The sequence below is a fragment of the Leptosomus discolor genome, chromosome 18, assembly GCF_034619465.1.
Source record: "Leptosomus discolor isolate bLepDis1 chromosome 18, bLepDis1.hap2, whole genome shotgun sequence".
Lineage (NCBI taxonomy): Eukaryota > Metazoa > Chordata > Aves > Leptosomiformes > Leptosomidae > Leptosomus > Leptosomus discolor.
Window position 1 is genome coordinate 8,279,239 of NC_141408.1, and position 19,534 is coordinate 8,298,772.

The window sequence follows — 19,534 nt, forward strand, 5'->3', positions numbered from 1 at the left end:
ACGCCACCTTGGCCCACTCTAGCTCCAGCCCTGAGAATTCTCCTGCCTCGCTGAAGGCAGGGAGCGCTGAAGAAGCTCCGACATTCTCCTGCGCGCGCCGCCCCGCCCCAGCCTACACAGAAGCCCTTGGGCGTTTCCTTTACCCTCCAGAACAGGCAGGAGCCCCCGGAAAACCACCTCCCTCCCTCCTCTCCCGCCCTACGGGAGCTCGGTCCCCTCACAGCCGCGCTCCGCTCCGCGGGAGGCGACGAGCGGCGCCGCGCGACCGATCACCTCAGGCGCCAGCGGCCCTTCTCAGCGTCCGTCCTTCCCGCCTCCTCCCCGACGCCAATCAGCTGACAGGAAAAGGGCCCTGAGCCGCCAATCAGCAGACCGCAGACTGAACCGCTCCCACCTTCCACCTCTGAGCTACTAGAACCAATCACGGACGACCTTGTTAGCTTCCGGGTTGTACTCGTTGCTAGGCAACCACGCGTTTATCGTGGTTGGGAGTTGTATTGCAAAATACTTCAATGCTTTTTATTATTTAGCTTGTTTTAAGCATCATGCACTGAAAACACTGTACTGGGAAGTAAAAACCGGAAGAGTTTCAATGCTGCCGCACAGGCCAGGCTCCGCAGGAGAAGGCCTTGCCCGAGGGCTGCCCCGCGTCCTTCTGCCACCCCGGGGGGCTCCGCGGCCCCGGGAGCCTCCCTGGGGTTAAACGGGTGCGAACCGGGAAAACTAACATCCATGCAGGCAACCCCCTTGGAAATTAAGTCATACACTGGTTGTTTTTTATTTAAATATCGCTACAGCATATAAAACTGCACTTGGACAGAGAGGGAAAAACTATACATTCAGATTATTTACATACTTTACATCAAGATGGCAAAAACATACTTGGTAGCCAGATGGCATTATTGGATGGTTACAGCACGCTGGTAATCCTGGAACACAAACCCAAGTGTGTTTGGCAATTCCTAAATCGCTGACCGACGCGGGCAGACGACAAGCTATGCAAGATTTTCCCAAGGCCCCACTAAAGAATCAGGCCATTAGTTTCTGGAATATAAACTGGTTTTAATTGAAAAATATTTATTTAAGGACCCTGGATGCTGTCAATTCAGAGAAAAGTAAGTGCTGGATTGAAAAATTTAGCAATTCAAGTGTGTTGTACTACATTCAATTCTGGCACAACAGCCAAACCTTAGTTTTCTTCCTCTGCCGCAAAAGCACGTGCTGCCTCACATAACAGCTTATGCAACCTTCAAGAAACTCCCACATATCGACCCATACGCCCCCTTCAGCAATGGCATAAAACACACCCGTCGAGGCTAAATCCTGCAGCTTTTGTACGTGAAAGAACAACCACCTTCCTGCATGAAGCGCATAGGGTTCAGCCTTCTTGTCTGCTGAGGTGCATGTAACCACTTTGGTATGGCTGAAATCTGTCATTCCCTTCATGATAGGGAAATCTAGCTTCTCTCACAGTCACCCTCAACACTAATTTCTTTTTTTAATCTTACCCTGATGACAAGACACATTTGCACTTATTTCTTGAAATCCTCCTCATCTCTTTTAAATTAAGTGATGTTAAAACCACCTGAGCTGCATTCAAAAGACATATTCTTTAAAAATCCCATTTATACAGCTCATTTTGTAGCAGCACTTTGTTTTAGAAAAACTTTTTAGACCAGTTTCAAACTTTTAATGAAGGCTGGCTGATCTTTAAATGAAGTTCCTGATCTCATGAACTGAAACTTTGACCAACGGTTTGAAACACAAATAAAGCATTTTCTTGGTGCTCAGTGTGATGGTGCAAGTCACTTACACCGCTTTTTCAAGTCTTGGAGAATCTTATTCCATCTTGCTCTGCAAGGCTCTGGAACAGTAGTTCATTTCACTGAAGCAAAGCGCTTCAATCTCAAATTCTTCTTACCATCATTTTGCTGTTTGCTCAACAAATTAAGTGTTCACTTTTCAGTGTTAGAAAATCCTTTTGAGTGTGTCGCTATATCACTTCAGAAACCAAGAAAGCCTGAAAATCAGGCTCAGTTTCACTGTAAATCATTTACTGACCCAAAGAGCCTCAAAAGTTTTCACTGGAAGCCACATAAGCCTCTTTAAAGAATTCCTTTTCTGTTCAGCCATAACTGAATAGAATGAATGAAAAACATGGATGTCTTGTGCTCCAGCTCCTCAGTCCACTTTCACAGCTTTCTCCAAATGTAGGCACCACAGCCTGCAGGACTAGCTACAGTACAACTTCATTTGCATTCCTCCTAAACTCCACTTACGCTCATGTTAATTATTTCAATGATAGTATTTTCAACACACTGGCATAACCGAACATCGGGGTCCATGCTTGCAATGTCCCTTGAACAACTTTTGTTAGATGAATCTTTACAAAGTCCTGACACTTCATGTGGTTTCTCTTTTAGTTGCTGGAGACCTAGAAAATTAAGTAAAAGCAGCAAAGTACATCTAAATAAATAATTTTTTTTTTTTAGTTTGTGTATTATACCCATACCACAAACATGTATGCTATGAAATTGCAAATTTGAGCCATCGCTATTTCATGCACCAGGCTTAACTCCACAGATTATTTCTAGAGACACCACAACATTTCCTTTCCATTTACCTATGTCTGACTCCTCTGTGGAGTATAAATATCCTAGCATAGATAGCACCAGGGAGCCTTGTATCACATGGACACAGCATTTGCCCTTCGACAAAAAGAGAGACGAGAACACGCTCAAGATCAACAGCTGAACAGTTAATCCGTGTTCACACAATCACTGTGTATTTATCCAACCATGCTATGTCATCTGTAAGACTTCAGGTAGCTCATTTGACTTTGCCCTTCCAACAGATTAGGAAGATTTATATGGCCGTTCTGCCCCAGTTGAGGGGTTGAAACATCCTTGCGTTCTCAAAAGCCTTTCCTCACGTCTTTCATCCTTACACTACGACAGCAAATTCTATGCACAACACTTGCATGCAGGGATACATCTTGACATGATACAAGCAGGGAAATAAAACAGAAGGAAGGAAGCACAAAGTTTAATAAAAGGGGTACTTTCAGCCCCTTTAGCCTCCAAACTCTCTCCTCCAATCCAATAAATCCACCCATCCCTATTCCTTCTGTACTTACAAGACAACAGCAGTAAATGTCACACCACATTCCAACTACATTCAAACTTTTGCAACATTAACGTTAATTTTCTCCCTGGACCATGACGTTACTTCTGACATACAGGGTTCTTTACTTACGTGTAATAATTGGGTCGAAGTCTCTTGTCTGCGTAGCAACATCAGAGGCACAAACTTGTCCTATTTGTATCAGCAGAGACATAATATCCTCATACAAAGGAGGAAAGGCTTGACAGAATGACACCAAACAAGGCAGGGTTGGCATAAAAAAAGTGTAACGCTTCGACTGGGTTAAAACTATCAAGAAAAAGGAAATGGTTCAGTAAAAAAAGCATTATTATAAAAATCCAGTCAAGAATTGTTGTTACTTTTACAATCGTAATTAACACAGTGGCATGCAGACAAAACTGCATTCAACCCAGACAAATAACTCTAATTTACAAACAACGTATTTAGGGGTTGCTGCAGTGCTGACCTGTGAGCAGGGTTCCCATCACATTGATAGCTAAACGAGCCACGCTGAGAGATTTGGGTAGTGCGTACTGGATACACAAAAATGAAAGTAACTGGATGGCAAAAATCTGTGAAGTAGGTGAAAGGTGAAAGAGAAACAAGCAATGAAGTTAGAGATTGCTTTACACTTTCTACCCAAAGCTCCTCACATAACTTACAAGTTAGTAAATATTCTCTATTTTACCAATAAGAAAATTAAAGCCAGGTAAGTTAGAACAGGACATTTTTCAGTGATCCTTTTAACCTCTCCCCTTAACCAATACTTCATCAGGGTTAGCTGCTTACAGTGATCCTCAAACCAGATGACTGTACAGTACCTGTTTTTCAAGTTCAGGCTGGGCAATGAGCTCTGGTATGAAATCCAGGCAGATGTGCATTGACGGAATCCCCGCCACCGTCAGTGCCAGAAGCTCACATGGATAACCCTGTGTGATTAAGAAAACAGATGTGTCAAGGTGTCAAAGGTGTTTTAAAAACTCTGCTTCAATTAAGATTTTAAATTACATGAACGTTAATGCTTTTTTCAAAACTAATACACTTGTAAATCTCTTTTGTTCACAACTATAAGCAACAGGCCACGTATCCGAAGGCAACAGGAGGCAGGCTGGGTGACAAACCCAGGGTCTGACTCAGTTCTTTATCCTCCATACTCAATGTATTATTTGCAGAGAAACCCTCCCTCCACTCCCCAAACCAAACCAGACTGCAGCAACCCTTTCCTTGTGTCCTTCCCCTGTGTTCCAAACTTCACCATAGGCCCCAACTTGCTTCCTTACGACTGCACCACTACGACTTTTTTAGTCACTTAATCAGTTCCAGGTCAAGGCAAATTAATTCCTTTTCAAGAGACTGCCATCTGGCAATGAGCAATTTAACACACAGTAAAAACACATTTATATTTTAAAAACTTGCTAATCTTTCCCTCTTCTTTTTTTGAAGGTATACAGCTATAGTACAGAGTCCAAGCACTGAAATACGGAGGAAATGTAGGTACTGCAAATTTGGCAAGACAGGAAGCAGAAAAGTGGGCCATTGTAATTTCTGAGGAACACAACAACAGCATTCAATATCCTTTCACCACTTCATTTAGCTCTTTCTTAACCAGAGAAACCACGAAAGAACTAAAATAGTGCAAAGCAGACCTGGAAATGAACTAGTTTGACTATGTTGGGATCAGCTATATACATCTGATGCAGGAGGCAGCAGATCAGACACTGGACCTCTCGAAGATTACACAGCAAGCTATCTTCTTCTTCTAGTTCAGGACTCGTAGGGCCTGTGGTACTATGAACACTCTTTAGCAAACTGTGGGTACTACTGCTCTGGGCTTTCTCTTCTTCTGTAGGTAAGCAGATCTCTAGAAGAATCTGCACAGCAGCACTGTCCTGTGAAGAAAATAAGCAACAGAACATGCATAAAAATCCCCAATGAAATCCAAGAATCAAATACAAAGTAATGACAATTTAAGAAAAGTAAGACTGTCAGGTGGCTAGAATTTCTAACTATCGATTCTTTTTTATCTAGAATAAAAACGACTCAGTTCAAGACTCACAAATCCTGTAGAACATAAAAGAAACGCCAACACTTTGTCTGATTCAAGACTCAAAGAAAAAAAAGCTTAAATCCAACATATAATTATAACCACAGATCAAAAGAGTAAATTCAAGGGAATCTTGTATTGTTTCAGAATATCCAGTGGTCCCTTAAAGCATCTAGATCAGACATAATACACACACGGCCATGTAATTCACAGTACTCAGGGGAGACTACACTACTCATTTAAATATAAAACTTCCTATTAACTCAAAAATCATCTTCTATTAGGGACTATATATTCTTCCAGACAGAGGTAAGAAGAGACTGTCTGTGAAACAGGGTTACTCAAAAATTCCCATAATGTCAAGCTACGTGAGTTAACTGTTCTTCAGCCTCACACTTTACAATGCTGGCTGCTTCTCTTAAATGACATAGTTCAAGTGATCACGCATAGGTCTGCCACATTTATTCATGTTTTACTGTTCCAAATCTAAGTACAGGAAGAGCCTCTGGATAACACAAGCAACAAGGCAAAGGGGCTAGTAAGCAGGACTCTTCTAACTAACAGAAGAGAACACTATCACAGCAGTTAACCAACACAACGCTTTAGACTAGAAAACAGAAGACCAAAAATATTTAACCATCTGAATAGAGGCAGTTGTCTTTTTCATGGAAACAGAAGTCGGTACAAAAAGAAGTAAAAAGCTCTCTTTTTTAATTTCCTATTTCTGTTTTATCGTTGTCTCTCCTGGCATCATTTAATATCCATTTCTTCCCACTTACCTGAGCTGCAAGCAATGCATTTTTCAGTTCTTCCCTTGTAACTTCTGGGGCCTCTGGACCCATTGGATTGGTTTGGGATGGCCTAATGTCCTGCTCTGCTGTTTCTTTTAGGTGAGAATTGAGGTAAGCTTTTGAAGCGAGAAGATACCCGTTCAACATGTGCAAAGTTATATCCATCAGAGGAGGACTCCTGATATGGGAACACATGATAAAACAAAGGCATTACAGTAGGCAGAACAGTAAGACAGTAATAACATGAACAAACTAAAAACACTCCTCAGAGGCTCGTTTGGTTGTAGCCTGGTTCATGCTAAAGCTGTTTTCCCTAACACAGCAGAATACTAAAGGTCACAGTCCCTTCTGTGGCCCTGCCATTCAGTCCTACTTCTCTCATGCACACACATGTCTGCGTACACTCTATAAAAACAAGGAACTGCTGAAGAGACTAATTTCTCATGGGCAAAGGAAACCCAAAAGCACTGCACATGAAGTAAGGAAAAATAATTATTTGAATGAAGGGGAAAAATAAGGCAGACAAGGTCTGAACTGCTTCCACAATACTAAGGTGAGAGTTTTCAAATCACATTGCATTATAAATCTCCCTAACAGTTTCAGAAACGTAGGATTTTCAATTTGCATCCAGGGTGAAGCAACATACATTTAAATATTTCACCTACGGGTTGGGGATTAAAGATGTCACCAACAGAAAGTCTAGCAGAGCTGTAGCAACTCAAATGAAAATTGGATTCACAGTTCAATTGCTAAAAGGCAAGAGGGGACAGATGCATACAAAGAAGAACATGAAGAACAAATCAAGTTGACTATTAGCCATTTATTACGAAAAAAAAGGATAATAAAAAGGGGGAAAAATAAACCACAACTGACAGAAAACGTGAAAAACAATATACAAGGAACAAAGCCAGGGGCTAAAGCACATATAAATTGATTAACTGTATCTTTTTAGATTAATAGATGCAACTTTCTTCATTACTATGAAAAGGCAAAGTTACAATACAAATTCTGGCTTACTGTTTGCATTCTTTCATGTTCTCTTTAAAAGCTGGTCCCTTGCTTTCAGTTATGACCATTTTCACGACTTAAAATTCTCACCTTATTCTTCTGCATCAGAGCCATAAAGCAGCATTATACATCCTCCTCTGTCATCACTGACATCTAGAGGAGCTAATGTCTAAGTACTACTAAAAGACTTCCTTGGGAAATTAAGCAAATCTACCTTTGTCACATCCATCAAGCATCCACTGGCAGAAACTGCCACCCAAAAAGAAGGAATACCCACGGGCCCATGAGGGATGGCAAAAGACAGTGTGAGGTGGAAGGATATTACAGGTGCAACTCAACCACCACCATGTGGCAGCAGCCATTTTAAGCATGCTGCAATGTCTATTTAGAATAAATTCACACACAAATCTAAAATGGATGACCTATGTACAAATCCCAAAGTTTCCAAAACAGAACTGGGTGTAAGGTTGTCCAACAGGACGCTCAGCTGGACAGCAGGATAGGCTGAAACAGCATGCGCAGCTCGCTCAGTCCTCAGACCAACAAGCTTAATACAAAAAAGATGGAACTTACAAGCTCACACGATTAATTTGAAAGTATGTTTTCAAGTACCGGCTGCTTTTAGAAACTGTCTACGAGACAGCTTTATGTTTAGCATTCACTAAGCATCAATGTAAGCACCACAGAGCATAAAAAGCTACAGGAGGGAGCTGCTTACCTATGAACTCTCTGATCACATCTCAGTACAATCAAAGGATCGATCATCAGATCATTCTGAGTGTATTTCTGCTGTCGGACTACTTTTACTGAAGGCTGCAGAGCATTAACAGTCATCACCCACAACCTAAAATGAGATTATTTTTATGATTTTTTAATGAGATAATCTGTAGGAGAATAAAGATCACAAGCACCTGCACACTCACTTATCTCAGTCAGCTTTATTCTTCCAGGCCTATCAAGGAGCCAAAACCCCACACATCATTTGCAGCCCTTGAAGTTAACCAAGATATAGTTAACTGACATTCACCGGAATTACAGCAACCAAAAGTGTTTTTGCTGCAACAGAGCATCCAATTCCTCAGAAAAGGCATGTTCCTACCAGAGTGAGTTTGTGTTTCATCAGTAATTCATCATAAACAATGTACACTACAAAACCATACTCCTATAATTTAAGTAAACTGGTGACTTCCTTTCCCCTGAGAACAAGAACTACTTTCCTTTTAAATGCAAAGGTTAAAAATTTCAACAAAGCACAAAGGAATGCAACTCCAACACATTCTGTTCAGTCACAACCTCCAATTTCCCAAAGACAGAGCGTCATTATTTTTGAAACAGAAAGTGGCATTCCATCTATCTGCAACCACAACTAAAGAGCACTTCGAACCTACCTTCTCGGCATCACCGTGTTAAGAACCATCCAAAGTTTATTGACAGTCTGAAGAACCCTCCGAGGGACTCCAGCATTCAGCAAGCGATTCATGTTTGATGTCAATACTTCTGCATACGGGATCAATTCGCCAGCTGAGAGAAGTGTTAAATGTTCTAAGATCTGCATCAGCTGGGTATGATTTCCAGGCAGCAGGGAAAATGCTGTAAAATAAAGACAACGGGATCTTGGTAAAACCAGACTTCTGACATGTTTTCTGACTTGGCAGCAGGACATTTTCATTACACAAATACAGAACGATCAAAGGAATTAAAAGGCTACAGGCTTCCAAATCCACCACATTCCAACAAATTTGGAAAGAACACTGCTTACTTCAAACGAAGTTATTTACCTTCTTGGAGCTGTTTGGGAGAGTGATTCTTTGCCATGTTTGTAAGAAGCATCCTCCTCAGTAAGGCATCGGTGCCTGTGATCTGTTCCTCGCAGATCCAGTCTTCCACAATGCAGAGGTGTGGGTAGTTAGTGGCGAGCAGGCGCAGCAGTGCAGAATGCAAGCCTTTAGGGGTATTAAGAAAGTACACATCTGAGATTGGAGCAGCTGCATCTTCCACCTGACACTTGTGCCTATCATTTCAACAACAGACCTTAACTGAATCACTGCCAAGAAGTTCAGGAGCTTGCATGTTTATAGCCGGATATAGCCTGAAAGGAAAAGTTATTGGAAAGGTGGGAGGACCCTATAGTAACTCTAAACCTCAGTCTGGAATAATTAAAAATTCCCATGCAATCCCTACTCCAAAACCGACCCTAGGTAGGTAAGACCTACTCCAGAAAGAACTGCCTTCCTCAAACATTCACTATTACTCTTCAAACATACCTGTAATCCCACTAGTTACTACAGACAGATTTTAAAAGAAAGAGAAAGGAAGGCACACTGTGAACCAGAAAAGAGCCACAGAAATGGAAACACGCTCAGCCTTCCTTCTTCATGCACGTCAGACTTCACACACAGCTATACCTCCCAGTTCCTGCTGCAGTCCTTGTGCCTGACGGATGAGGTACTTGATTGGAATCTGATCCATCAATGCTGAAGAGTAAGACTTGGGTTTTTTCTGCATGGCAGCTATAAGGAAACAGGACAAGAAACCACATGTAACTGTTACAGTTGGAAAAAATTATTTCCCCAACTGAATCAATAAAGAAAATGTAAAGCACTTGTCTGTATATCGTCCAGGTAAAATAGAGAAAATCCCAAATAACACAGTTCACTGCTGTTACGGTATTAAATTAAGCTCTTCAGGAAACCGTTTCTGTGAACATTTCCATTTAGATTTTCCTGGCATTCAGATTTGTTCACAAGATCTCCACACCATCTTTGATCAAGTCCAACTGATTTTGAGATCATAGCTCAAATCTGCACTTTCTTTAGTCAAAGCATGGTTACCAGTTGGTACATGGAATTCAAACTGTTGGCACACGGCACACACCACACCCTGTAGCTAGGTGGAAGTTACAAATGCAGGAAGAACAGTAATTGATTTCACAGTATTTCAGACTTTCTTGAACAGCATGAAGAAAACAGCACTGATGAATGCTGAAGTTTGCACCCTAAAAGGGGCAGGTGGAAACATCCACCGGATATAAACATTATATTTTCACTGAAATTAAACTCCGTCAATAAACTACACAACGTTCTTTCAGAATGGATTTAATGTCCCAATTTCAAAGGTAAAAAGGGATCGTTCAGTATTGCCAGCTATAAAACTGCCAACCCAAAGAAACGTCTCTGCAAGTCTGATGACATAGGAATAAAAAAGATATGAAATAATTCTTTGTTAATTGTTCTTGTATTTAATTAGATGGTCATAAACATTTCTGGTAGCTTTTTGGACAGCTTGGACCTTTTTTAATCTGGAAAACAAATTACTCCACTACTGAGTTTTAGCAGAAACTGTATGTCCTGAATGTCCACAGCAATGCTGTATTCCAAGAATCTAAACTTTCTGTGCTGTGCTTGACTGACAGCAAGGTGAATTGTGGTGATGGTAGGAATTCCTCCCTTTGCACTTAATTCTCAGTTAACCTGTTTTCCACCGATGCTCTCACATGTACCTAGTATCTTTGTGTTTGCCAGAAGTGCTTCTTCGTACGACAGGACATAGTAGAGGACAAGCAATTGTGTTGTGATGCTGTATCGTTGAGTAAGACGAGTATTTTCTCCCTGTACATAAAACCACATACAAAGGTCATGTTGCATTCCTGATTCTTGAGAACAAAAATTTGGATTTACCTGCAAATATGAAGAAAGATAAGGCAGTAAGCCTTGTATAAAAATAACAAGCCGACTGAGGTCCAAGCTGAAAGTTGGAGGGAACTTTTTTTTTTCCTTCTTCTTTTTATTTAAATAAGCTTCAAACACAAATGTATTTTTGATATGCTGGGACACTAGTAAGGAGTAGTCCCAGGATTCCAACACAAATCAATGTTTGCCACTCATTCTACAGCTGTCCAAGTGACCATTCTCAGACCTCTATCAAAATGAAAATGCTTCTTTCAAGAACAGCTACAGTGCTTCAGTTAAACAGTATTTTTATCCCACAAGATCAAGTCAGTACAAAAATTACCCAAATCCTACATAAACATCTCCACTTTTCAATCCATGAGGTGCTTTGCTTTGCATTTTTAACAGCGTGAGCTGGTGAGTTCCCAAGGAAAAGGACAAAATAGGGACAAATAGCAATCCTCCTAAAAATCTGAGTAGCACTAACAAGATCCACTTCAAAACACGGGACCACCACTGTAGCAGGGGTGAGGTTACTATGCAGGCATTAAAGACAAGAAGTGAGGCAACTTACAGAATCTGCATCAAGCATATATATAAAATACTGACCCACATGTTCACATTAAAGTACCTGAAAGAAGCAAACAAATCATTTACCCCAGAGAGTCCTTGAAAAACATTCAGTATCTCCTGCTCCGTGACAGGCTGATTTGTGGCCTCTGGGTTGGACTTAGATGCAGGAGTAAGAATAGAGTTAATGTAGACATCAATAAGAGGAAGCAACTGAGGATGGAGCGGAGTGGTGGTTTCACAGAGCTGCCGATAGATCCAGTCCTAGAAAAAAACAGGCCATTACAAAAGCTGAAGGGCAATTCTTTTGGTCTGCAAGTACATCCCCTTTTAACTAGTTACAAAAAAATGTACCTGAGTGAGGTTTAGAGTTTGGAAAGGGTAATACCAGTTCTGAGTTGGGCCTGGTCATGAACTGTGCATCCCAGCCCCTGCTCTGCACAGACTCACCAACAAAACTTGTCCTGGCTGCAAATAGCATTCTGACTATGATTTTATTAAGCACAGACAGGGGGAGAGAGATAACTTTCTTATTAACTTCACTAAGTTGTGGTCACCGGATTACAGCGCTAAAACTGGGTAGCCTAACTTAATACACTAATTAATAACTTAATAACGCCTTCTTAAATTACATGGTAATAGGCTGTAAGATTCATCAAGCATTCTGTTCCTACAATTCAACCAAAAAACCAGCCTGCAAAACCTAATCAACATTCAAAATCATGAACAGAAATAAAATGAAGGTTGTACCTTAATGGATACTTTGTGTTTGGTGAATGATCGACTTTTTAAAAGCTGGTAAATGCAGTGAATGGGTAAAAACCCAGTAATGTTGGCACTGAGACTGCCTGTAACAGGCACCCGGACTGCATGGGCTGTAACAACCTAAGGGAAAAGTTATAATTAACAAGAAAAATACCAGAAATATTCAACTTATCACAACACATAAGCGCAAGGTGACAAAATCACACAGCTACGCTCTTCCTGGCATTTACTTATTTTTGGTTGTTTGGAAGCCGAGGGACATTTTTATGCCGTTTAATACAGTATGTGTAAAACTGCAGCACACGTACTACATTTGTGAACAATTCCCTGTTACTGCAAAAACTAATGTCACAGCGGGTCACTTTCCTCCTTTGCTTCCCCATTATTCAAAAAAGCTGAGCCGAGTGTTCAAAAAGCATCACCAGATCAGAGTACAAAACAAAAGAGCCAAGCCGGTACCAGCAAGGCTTGGATTCTTCTTGCAAGTCAAACTGAAGCGGTTACAGAAGTAAGGAAATAAAGAATAATAAAAATACTTTGGCTTAAAATACCTGTTCAGTGAAAATCTCTTGTGTGAAGATTGTCTTCATTCTGCTGAGTGAGCTGGGCTTAATAACAATCTGAAAAAAAGAAGAAAGTACCTGTAATTTTAAGTTCCAGCTTTGTTATTTTTAAGTACTGCAACTTTATTTTATAAACTGTTGACTTTAAACCTTTTTAAACCTGTCTTCCCTGGGATAACAGGAAAACATTCACATCTATACTTCAAATGTAAACCAAAAATATTTTCAAATGTCACAAGTTCATCACTCCATGTCTTCCTTACCCTAAAAACTACCTACCTAGCTTTTACGTTGGATGAGATGCTGTTTTACAACAGTAAACTGAAGGCGAGACTCCCTTGGTAATTTTCAGAAATTAATTATTACATATATAGATATTTCTTTAAACTATTTAAAATAAAAAGTTTGCAGCTCAGTTTGGAAACTACTTCAATTAGTCTTCAAAAACGTTCCATTTCTTGCAAATAATTATTCAACAAGTCAGCACTTTTTGAAGATACTTATATCCTAACATTCCATAGTTTAATGTTTTTCTAGAGAAACTAATTTAGTTACCCATTTCTTCACTTTACACTTGCTTTAAGTATATTAGCAAACCCAAAGTTCTTTATATCAAAAATAAAGTAAATACAAGAGTATAAATATACAGTAAAAAGTTAATTTTAATAGAGAAATGTACGTGCTGGAAGCAGTTTAGGACTTACCTTCATTCCCAGGGTGGAGCAGACCAAATCAATGATAGCACTGAGCTGATTACTATGGAAATACATGGCTACCAAGAGAAGCATCTCTCCAAAAGAAGCAGACACACCAGAAATGCTAACGATAACAAAGAGGAAGAGTTAATTCCCAAGAGGACGTAAGTAAATGTAAGATTACTGGAACTACTGAAAACAAAAGAAGCCTGCTCTCACCTTTCAAAGTAAGCTTCTTCCTTTATCATCCAGCTAAGCCACATTACCATGAGTTGCTCCTGTTCTGGGGTGCTGCAAAAGAAAATCCATAGAAGATTCTTCTCTCAGGAACTACCACCAGTTTTACTAACAATTACTAGCAGAAAAGCCAGTATTTGAGGAATCTTACACCAGGAGACTTCTTGTCACTTCCACTTTAGCATCAAACAGCTGATAAGTACTGACATTTAGCACAAACTTCAGTCCAATTGTCAGGCAATTCCCTGTCTTGAATGCACACAGCAGAAAGCTACACCCATTAAGTACCTCTGTGGCTACTCTTCTGAACAGGGTCTCTAAAGAATTCAGCCATAAACTTGTTCTACGGAAAAGCGAGCTAACAAGGCCTACTTTAGCCTGCAAAAACCACTCCAAAGCTAAGGCTGTTGTTCCCCTCTCAAGAGATTTGCGATAAACAAGAGGGAAAGCAGAGCGGAGCAGCAATGCACGCACCATGGCGCGAGACAAATCCCTTCAACCAACATACGAAGACTTGTATAATAAAGAATTAGGAGAGAAAAACTGTGCAGCTCTGGGGAGGTCACTGCCTTAACGATGCTAAAACAGTAACATCTTTACAAAGCTCCTCATGCCCTGAGAGGTACCTGACCAGGGTGGAGAAGGCCAGAAGCATACAAAAGGAAAGCGATACAAAGCGAACACCAGCTGGAGTTGCGGGCGGCCGGCTGGTCATCAGCTGCAGTAGCTGCTCAGCTTCTTCATCGGTTGGCCTGGATAGGACAGAAGAAGAACAAAACCCACGCTGCTAATTCAAAAGTGAAGAGATTTCCAATCTCATCACAACAGCTAAAGATTAAATTTTCTCTGTTACTTAATCTGTTTCTCGAGTTGCCATCAATAAATATCAAGGTTAACTGACAATTCTCTTTGAACTTAAAGACATAAAAATCTCTGTTAAGAGATAACAGCAGTGAGAAAACTTCGGAATATAACCTTGCCCATTAGCACAAAATACTTAAAACTAACAATGCCTGCAGATGCTACATTAGCACTCGCTCAAAAGTAAAAGCAGAGGAACAGAAATTCTAAATGCACGTAGTGGATGTTGCCAGAGCTTTCAGCTGCTTTCTCTTCTACGCACTGCTCCAGCCACTCAGGCCTAGGCTTCTCTGAACCAGGCAGCTGAGCTGATTTTGCAGCATTAAAGACAGCACTGCATTTCTTGCGTTATTTTAGATTTTAAAAATTAGCAAAGTTGATAAATGGATCTTTACCATTAGAATGAAAAAACTTTTCTGCTGAGAACAGTACCGGAAAGTAAAGAATGGGACCTGTCTCCACAGACTGCAGCGTTACAGAACATTTACCCCCTGCACTATAAAGATAAAGAAACTTCCATCAACTGGCAACTCCAGCCCTCAGCATGTGAGGAGGGTCCCTAAAATCGGTGAGCCCTGCCAAGGCTGTTCCAAGGACACAATGGCATTAAGAGACAGCTCATGTTCCAAGTGCCCAAAGCTCTCAACCTCTGTTTAAATGGACGGGCAGTGAATAAAAAACCCACAGAGCATTAAAACATTCATTACTTCAGCCCAGCAATTCCCATCAAAGCGCAATAGAGACGTAACAATGCGCTGGCTTTCACGACATGCTCTTCCTTCAGTCCTGAATACACAGACACGTTTGGCTCCATATCAACATCTGCTTCTTCAACAATGTGTGTGCTGCGAACCGTGGGAAGGATTCCCATGAGCTCCAGGAGCAGCTGCCTCCTCATTTGCCAAAGCACCGAACTGATATTATCTCTTTTTCTCTGTGTAAGAGGTTAAAAGATGAGAACAACAATGTAAAATTCATCCCATCAAACAATGATCCCGTCATCCATAATGATGACATCAAGGAAAACAAAGAACCAGGGGCAGGGAGAGGATTTTTTTTTTAAAATACCATTTTCAGCACCAGGGCAACAGGCAACACACGATCGCATTAGAACAGCTTATTATACCAAAACACAAGCTTTAACTAACTCAACTAATCAAGGAAGTCCAGACACAACTTCCTACTGCAAACACTGAGGATGAACATATTTATCAGGTAAACATTATGAACTTACAGTCTCCTGGTTTCCATGCCTAAAAATCTCTCAGAGGAACAACCAAATAACCGCCCTCAGGGACACTATTTATAGACCTGATGGTCCCATAAGAAGAGGTTGCCTCGTAAAGGTTGCTCAAAGACAAGGAACAAGACTTACAGGCATTCAGGCAAGTATGGGTGCCCACATCGAGCAGAGTTACAGCAACCTATCAGAGTATTTTTTTTAAAAGCAGAATACTAAAAACATTTTCATACCTGTTGGCCATTTCGGATAAAAGTTCCAAACCAAGTTCGAACCTTTGCATTTGTTCCAAGTAGCAAACCACTCACAAAACACACCAGGTCACTCACTCCATCATCTGAAGATTCATTTTTGGTGTGATCCAAGGTCAAAGCCACACCAAGACCTGGTAAGTGACACTCTTCCACCTAGATAAAATGCTCAGGCTCAATCATCACTGTTGTTTTTAAAGCTCCAATAAGGCTCGCAATTATGATTCTCATGAGAGGCTAACGACAGACTTACCACCATGCCTCGGACCCGCAGGGCTTGGGAAGGGTTCATTTTACACAGGTGGCGAAGCGCTTCTGTTCTCCGACGGCCTCCAACGCTTTCCTCATCTTGTCGTTCACCGTTCTTAATCAAACCTCTACAGACTAAATACCCAACAGGAGGTGTAAGTAAACCTGCCTTTTCCCACGGAAAGCCCCATATGCATAAACACACAAAGTCAAGCTGTTTGTTCAGCTCACTATGATCTATCAGCTGGGCCAGACAAATTTTATCCGGGCAAGAACTCCTGAACTCCACTGTATAAGCACAACAAGGAAATGGTCTTTCTCCTCAGAGAAACTACAGGGTCATTACGGACTTATGCATCACCCAGTTACTACAGATAGTCTAATGTACCTGTGCATCTAGCAGCCCTGGAGACTGAAATCTTACTGCAAGGTAAGGGATGATAACAGGCACTGTCCAGACATATTTTTCACTTCACAGTATGTCTCAGTCTAAGGGACAAGAACTAACAGCAAGGCTAGACCAGGTTGGTAGCCCTTCACTGCCCGAGTCAGCCTCTGTAATGGTGACCGACAGAGGAAAAGCTGCAACACGTACACGGTAAGTCTACAAGTAGGCTGCAAAAAAACGTGAGGAGAACAGGAGCCCACCAGCACCTCCAGGTATCACTGCATTCGAACCGTATTTCATAAGCAAAATGCTCTTCAATTCAAATGCGTACGACACGTGGTTTAGCTGTTGCCAGGAATCACTCCAAACCTTTACAAAAAGTAAGCTGGACAAGAAGAAACTGTAACTCACCCTCGTTGAAGCTATCGGGAACATTGGCCACCAGAAGGCAGAGGAACCAGGCTCCATTTTTAACGTGCAACAGAGCCTCAGCCACATCAACTATCGGCAACAGTGACGGCAGCTCTGGATAAAAAGAGGGTTTTCAGTCACAAAGTTTCACTGTGAAACAAGCAAAACCTTGCTTTTAATATACATTCAAATAACATGCTCAAATCAATGAAAGGATAATCCATCTGTGATCTATCCCTCTTTCAAAGAGCCAGACGGCCTACATTAACCTTACATCAGTCACAACGGCTCCGAAAGTGGGTTTTTTTTAACATTTGTAAGAAGATAGAAAACACTATAAATACAGAATACTACACCTGCTTGCAAAATGCAGAGAACATCTGCCGCCTCCTCCAGATAAACAGGACTTTCGAAGAGCTCAGAAGATTTCAGAAAAAACTCACCATTTGATTCTGACACCTACAAGACATTATTGATCATCACTGAACAGGTTTTATGAAGCCATTTGTCTAATCGGTATTTTATGGCTTTAAATTCAGCAGATTGAAAACATTAAAAACAGTCCAAAAAGTACAACTATAAACACAGAACAGGCAAGAAAGGTGTTTAGATTAAGAAATATTTACTAGTAGAAATACTTCAATGTGGCTGGTATTGTTGCTTCTTTCCAGAAGAAAGAAAATTAGCTCACTGAGAAGCCTAAAAACACGCTAAGCTTACACAAGGAAAATAAAATGCTGGGGGGGGAGTAAGAAAAATATGGCAGCTAATATCATACTGCACTAGGAGGAAAGAACCAGATGTAGAAAAGTCGTGATTTCATTTTCAAATACGATTTTGGCACCAGCGCATCAAAAACCAACATTTGAGTATGCCAGAACTACAGAATATACAGAATCTATGGATTAGCCAAGATCACCCTCACTGGTTTTGAGGAAGAAAGACTTCCTCTAGGAAGCCGGGTGCATAAGCCACTGCTCAACCAGAAGGAGACTTTCAGTCCTGGGGAAGCACCCGCACACAACAGCGGCACCAGAGCCAGACAGCACACGAACCTGCCCAGAACATGTTTTCGCTGACAAAATTCGCAGCATCTAGACAGGATAGTTTACCTTATTCATAATTGCCAGCAATTCGCTGAGCACAAGTCGAAGCCGCCGAGGTGAATCGCTGTGTTCAAATTCCAGCGTCAGCCCATGCTGCAGCTGCGACACCAGGATGCTTTCTCCGCTGCCTCCTCCCAGTTTGTGCCTAACAGACAATTAAAGCCAACTATTAAATGCTTCTGCAAACACAAAAACGCTATCAGCTAAAGGAAAGCAGAAATTCTGCAGGGATTCTTTCTACGTGCCACAGTCAGAAAGGACTGTTCTAACTGTAGTACATACCGAAATCTAACGCAGGAGACTACCAAAATTCCAGGGGCCCCTATTCCCCGGCAGCACAGCCAGCAGCGGTGAAGGCGCAGCCACCCGACCCGTCCCTGCCCTCCAAGCCCTGCCGGCCGCCTCCGCCCGCTCCCCGCAAGGGCATCCCGCACCCTCAGCCACCGTGAGGCGCGGGGAGGAACAGACCCCCCCCCCGAGAGAGACGAACAGACCCAGCTCTGCCAAAACGCGGGGTTTTCCTAAGAGCTTATTACGGGACGTGACCGGGGGCGGAGGCTCAGGCCGGCGCTTCCCAGCAGCACGGATAAAACAGCTGGAAAGGCCACAGCGCGGCTCCCCTCCCGCCCCGAAGACGCCGTTACCGGAGCTGCTGCTCTTTGCTGGCGTCCTGCTCCAGGGCATGGAAGTCCACGGACAGCAAGGCCACGATGGAGTTGACGGCCTCCACGCCCGAGAGGAGCCTCAGGATGAGCTTCTTGTCCTGCGCCCAGCTCTGGCTCTGGTCGGCGGGGGCGCAGAGGGCCATGCGCACCAGGCAGGGCAGCAGCAGCCGCAGCTCGGGGTCGCTCAGCGCCGCCAGCCGCACCACGTCCACCTTCTGCATCGCCTCGAAGGCGTAAGGGCTGACGAACTGCAGGCCGGAGCACTCCGCCATGGCGGCGACCCCCTCCACGGCCGCTGCTCCCCGCCGCTTCCGGCGCACGGCGAGCGCGTCAGGGCGGGAAGCGCGTCAGAAGCGAGGTCCGGCCGCGGCCGGCGGGAAGGCTGAGGGGCGGTGGGAGGCCGCAGCCCCGCCCCCGAGGTAAAGAAGGAGACACTACAATCAAGGCTTCATGAATAATTTATTCCATTTGAAATTTTTTTAAAAAGTATAAACCTTTTTCATTTCCTCAATCACAATTTGTACAACTCAGTGTTTATGGCATTCGGCAGCAATAGTGTTTGTTCCTTAATCGCTTTTGTTTTTGTCACGATAAATACGACGACGACTCGGCCCCATGGCGTGTGGCGGCTGTGTGAGAAGGCAGAACAGCTCCCTCGGCGTGACCCGGCCGGGCTGGGAGGGACGGGGAAGGCGCCATGTCCAGTACCGAGGCCCCAGGCGGTGTCAGCCCAGCCCCAGCGCTCCGCAAGGTCCTCACATCCAGTTTAGTCGGAAAAACCTAAAGCTAGATTAGTAACGTCCTGAAAAAGTGACCCTGAGGATTGTGGTAGGTCCCAAATCCAGTTTTACTGTAAATTAAGCTTTACTCCACTGAAA

General features: G+C 42.5%; 1 protein-coding gene across 1 annotated transcript; it reads right to left on the bottom strand.

Annotated features, from left to right (window-relative positions):
• Window positions 1-1,177: 1,177 nt before the first annotated feature.
• On the bottom strand, window positions 1,178-18,928 carry INTS2 (integrator complex subunit 2). Its single transcript, XM_009946088.2, has 24 exons — window positions 18,636-18,928; window positions 17,998-18,136; window positions 17,242-17,344; window positions 16,886-16,999; window positions 16,091-16,221; window positions 15,820-15,993; window positions 15,054-15,280; window positions 14,112-14,237; window positions 13,468-13,539; window positions 13,258-13,372; window positions 12,542-12,610; window positions 11,976-12,110; window positions 11,313-11,489; window positions 10,487-10,595; window positions 9,393-9,497; window positions 8,766-8,930; window positions 8,376-8,577; window positions 7,706-7,831; window positions 5,968-6,157; window positions 4,791-5,033; window positions 3,966-4,073; window positions 3,611-3,716; window positions 3,256-3,432; window positions 1,178-2,434 (listed from the first exon to the last, which is right to left on the bottom strand). Exons 1-24 carry the CDS (start codon window positions 18,926-18,928, stop codon window positions 2,265-2,267), a joined length of 3,576 nt encoding a protein of 1,191 aa, XP_009944390.2. The 3' UTR covers window positions 1,178-2,264.
• Window positions 18,929-19,534: the final 606 nt, after the last annotated feature.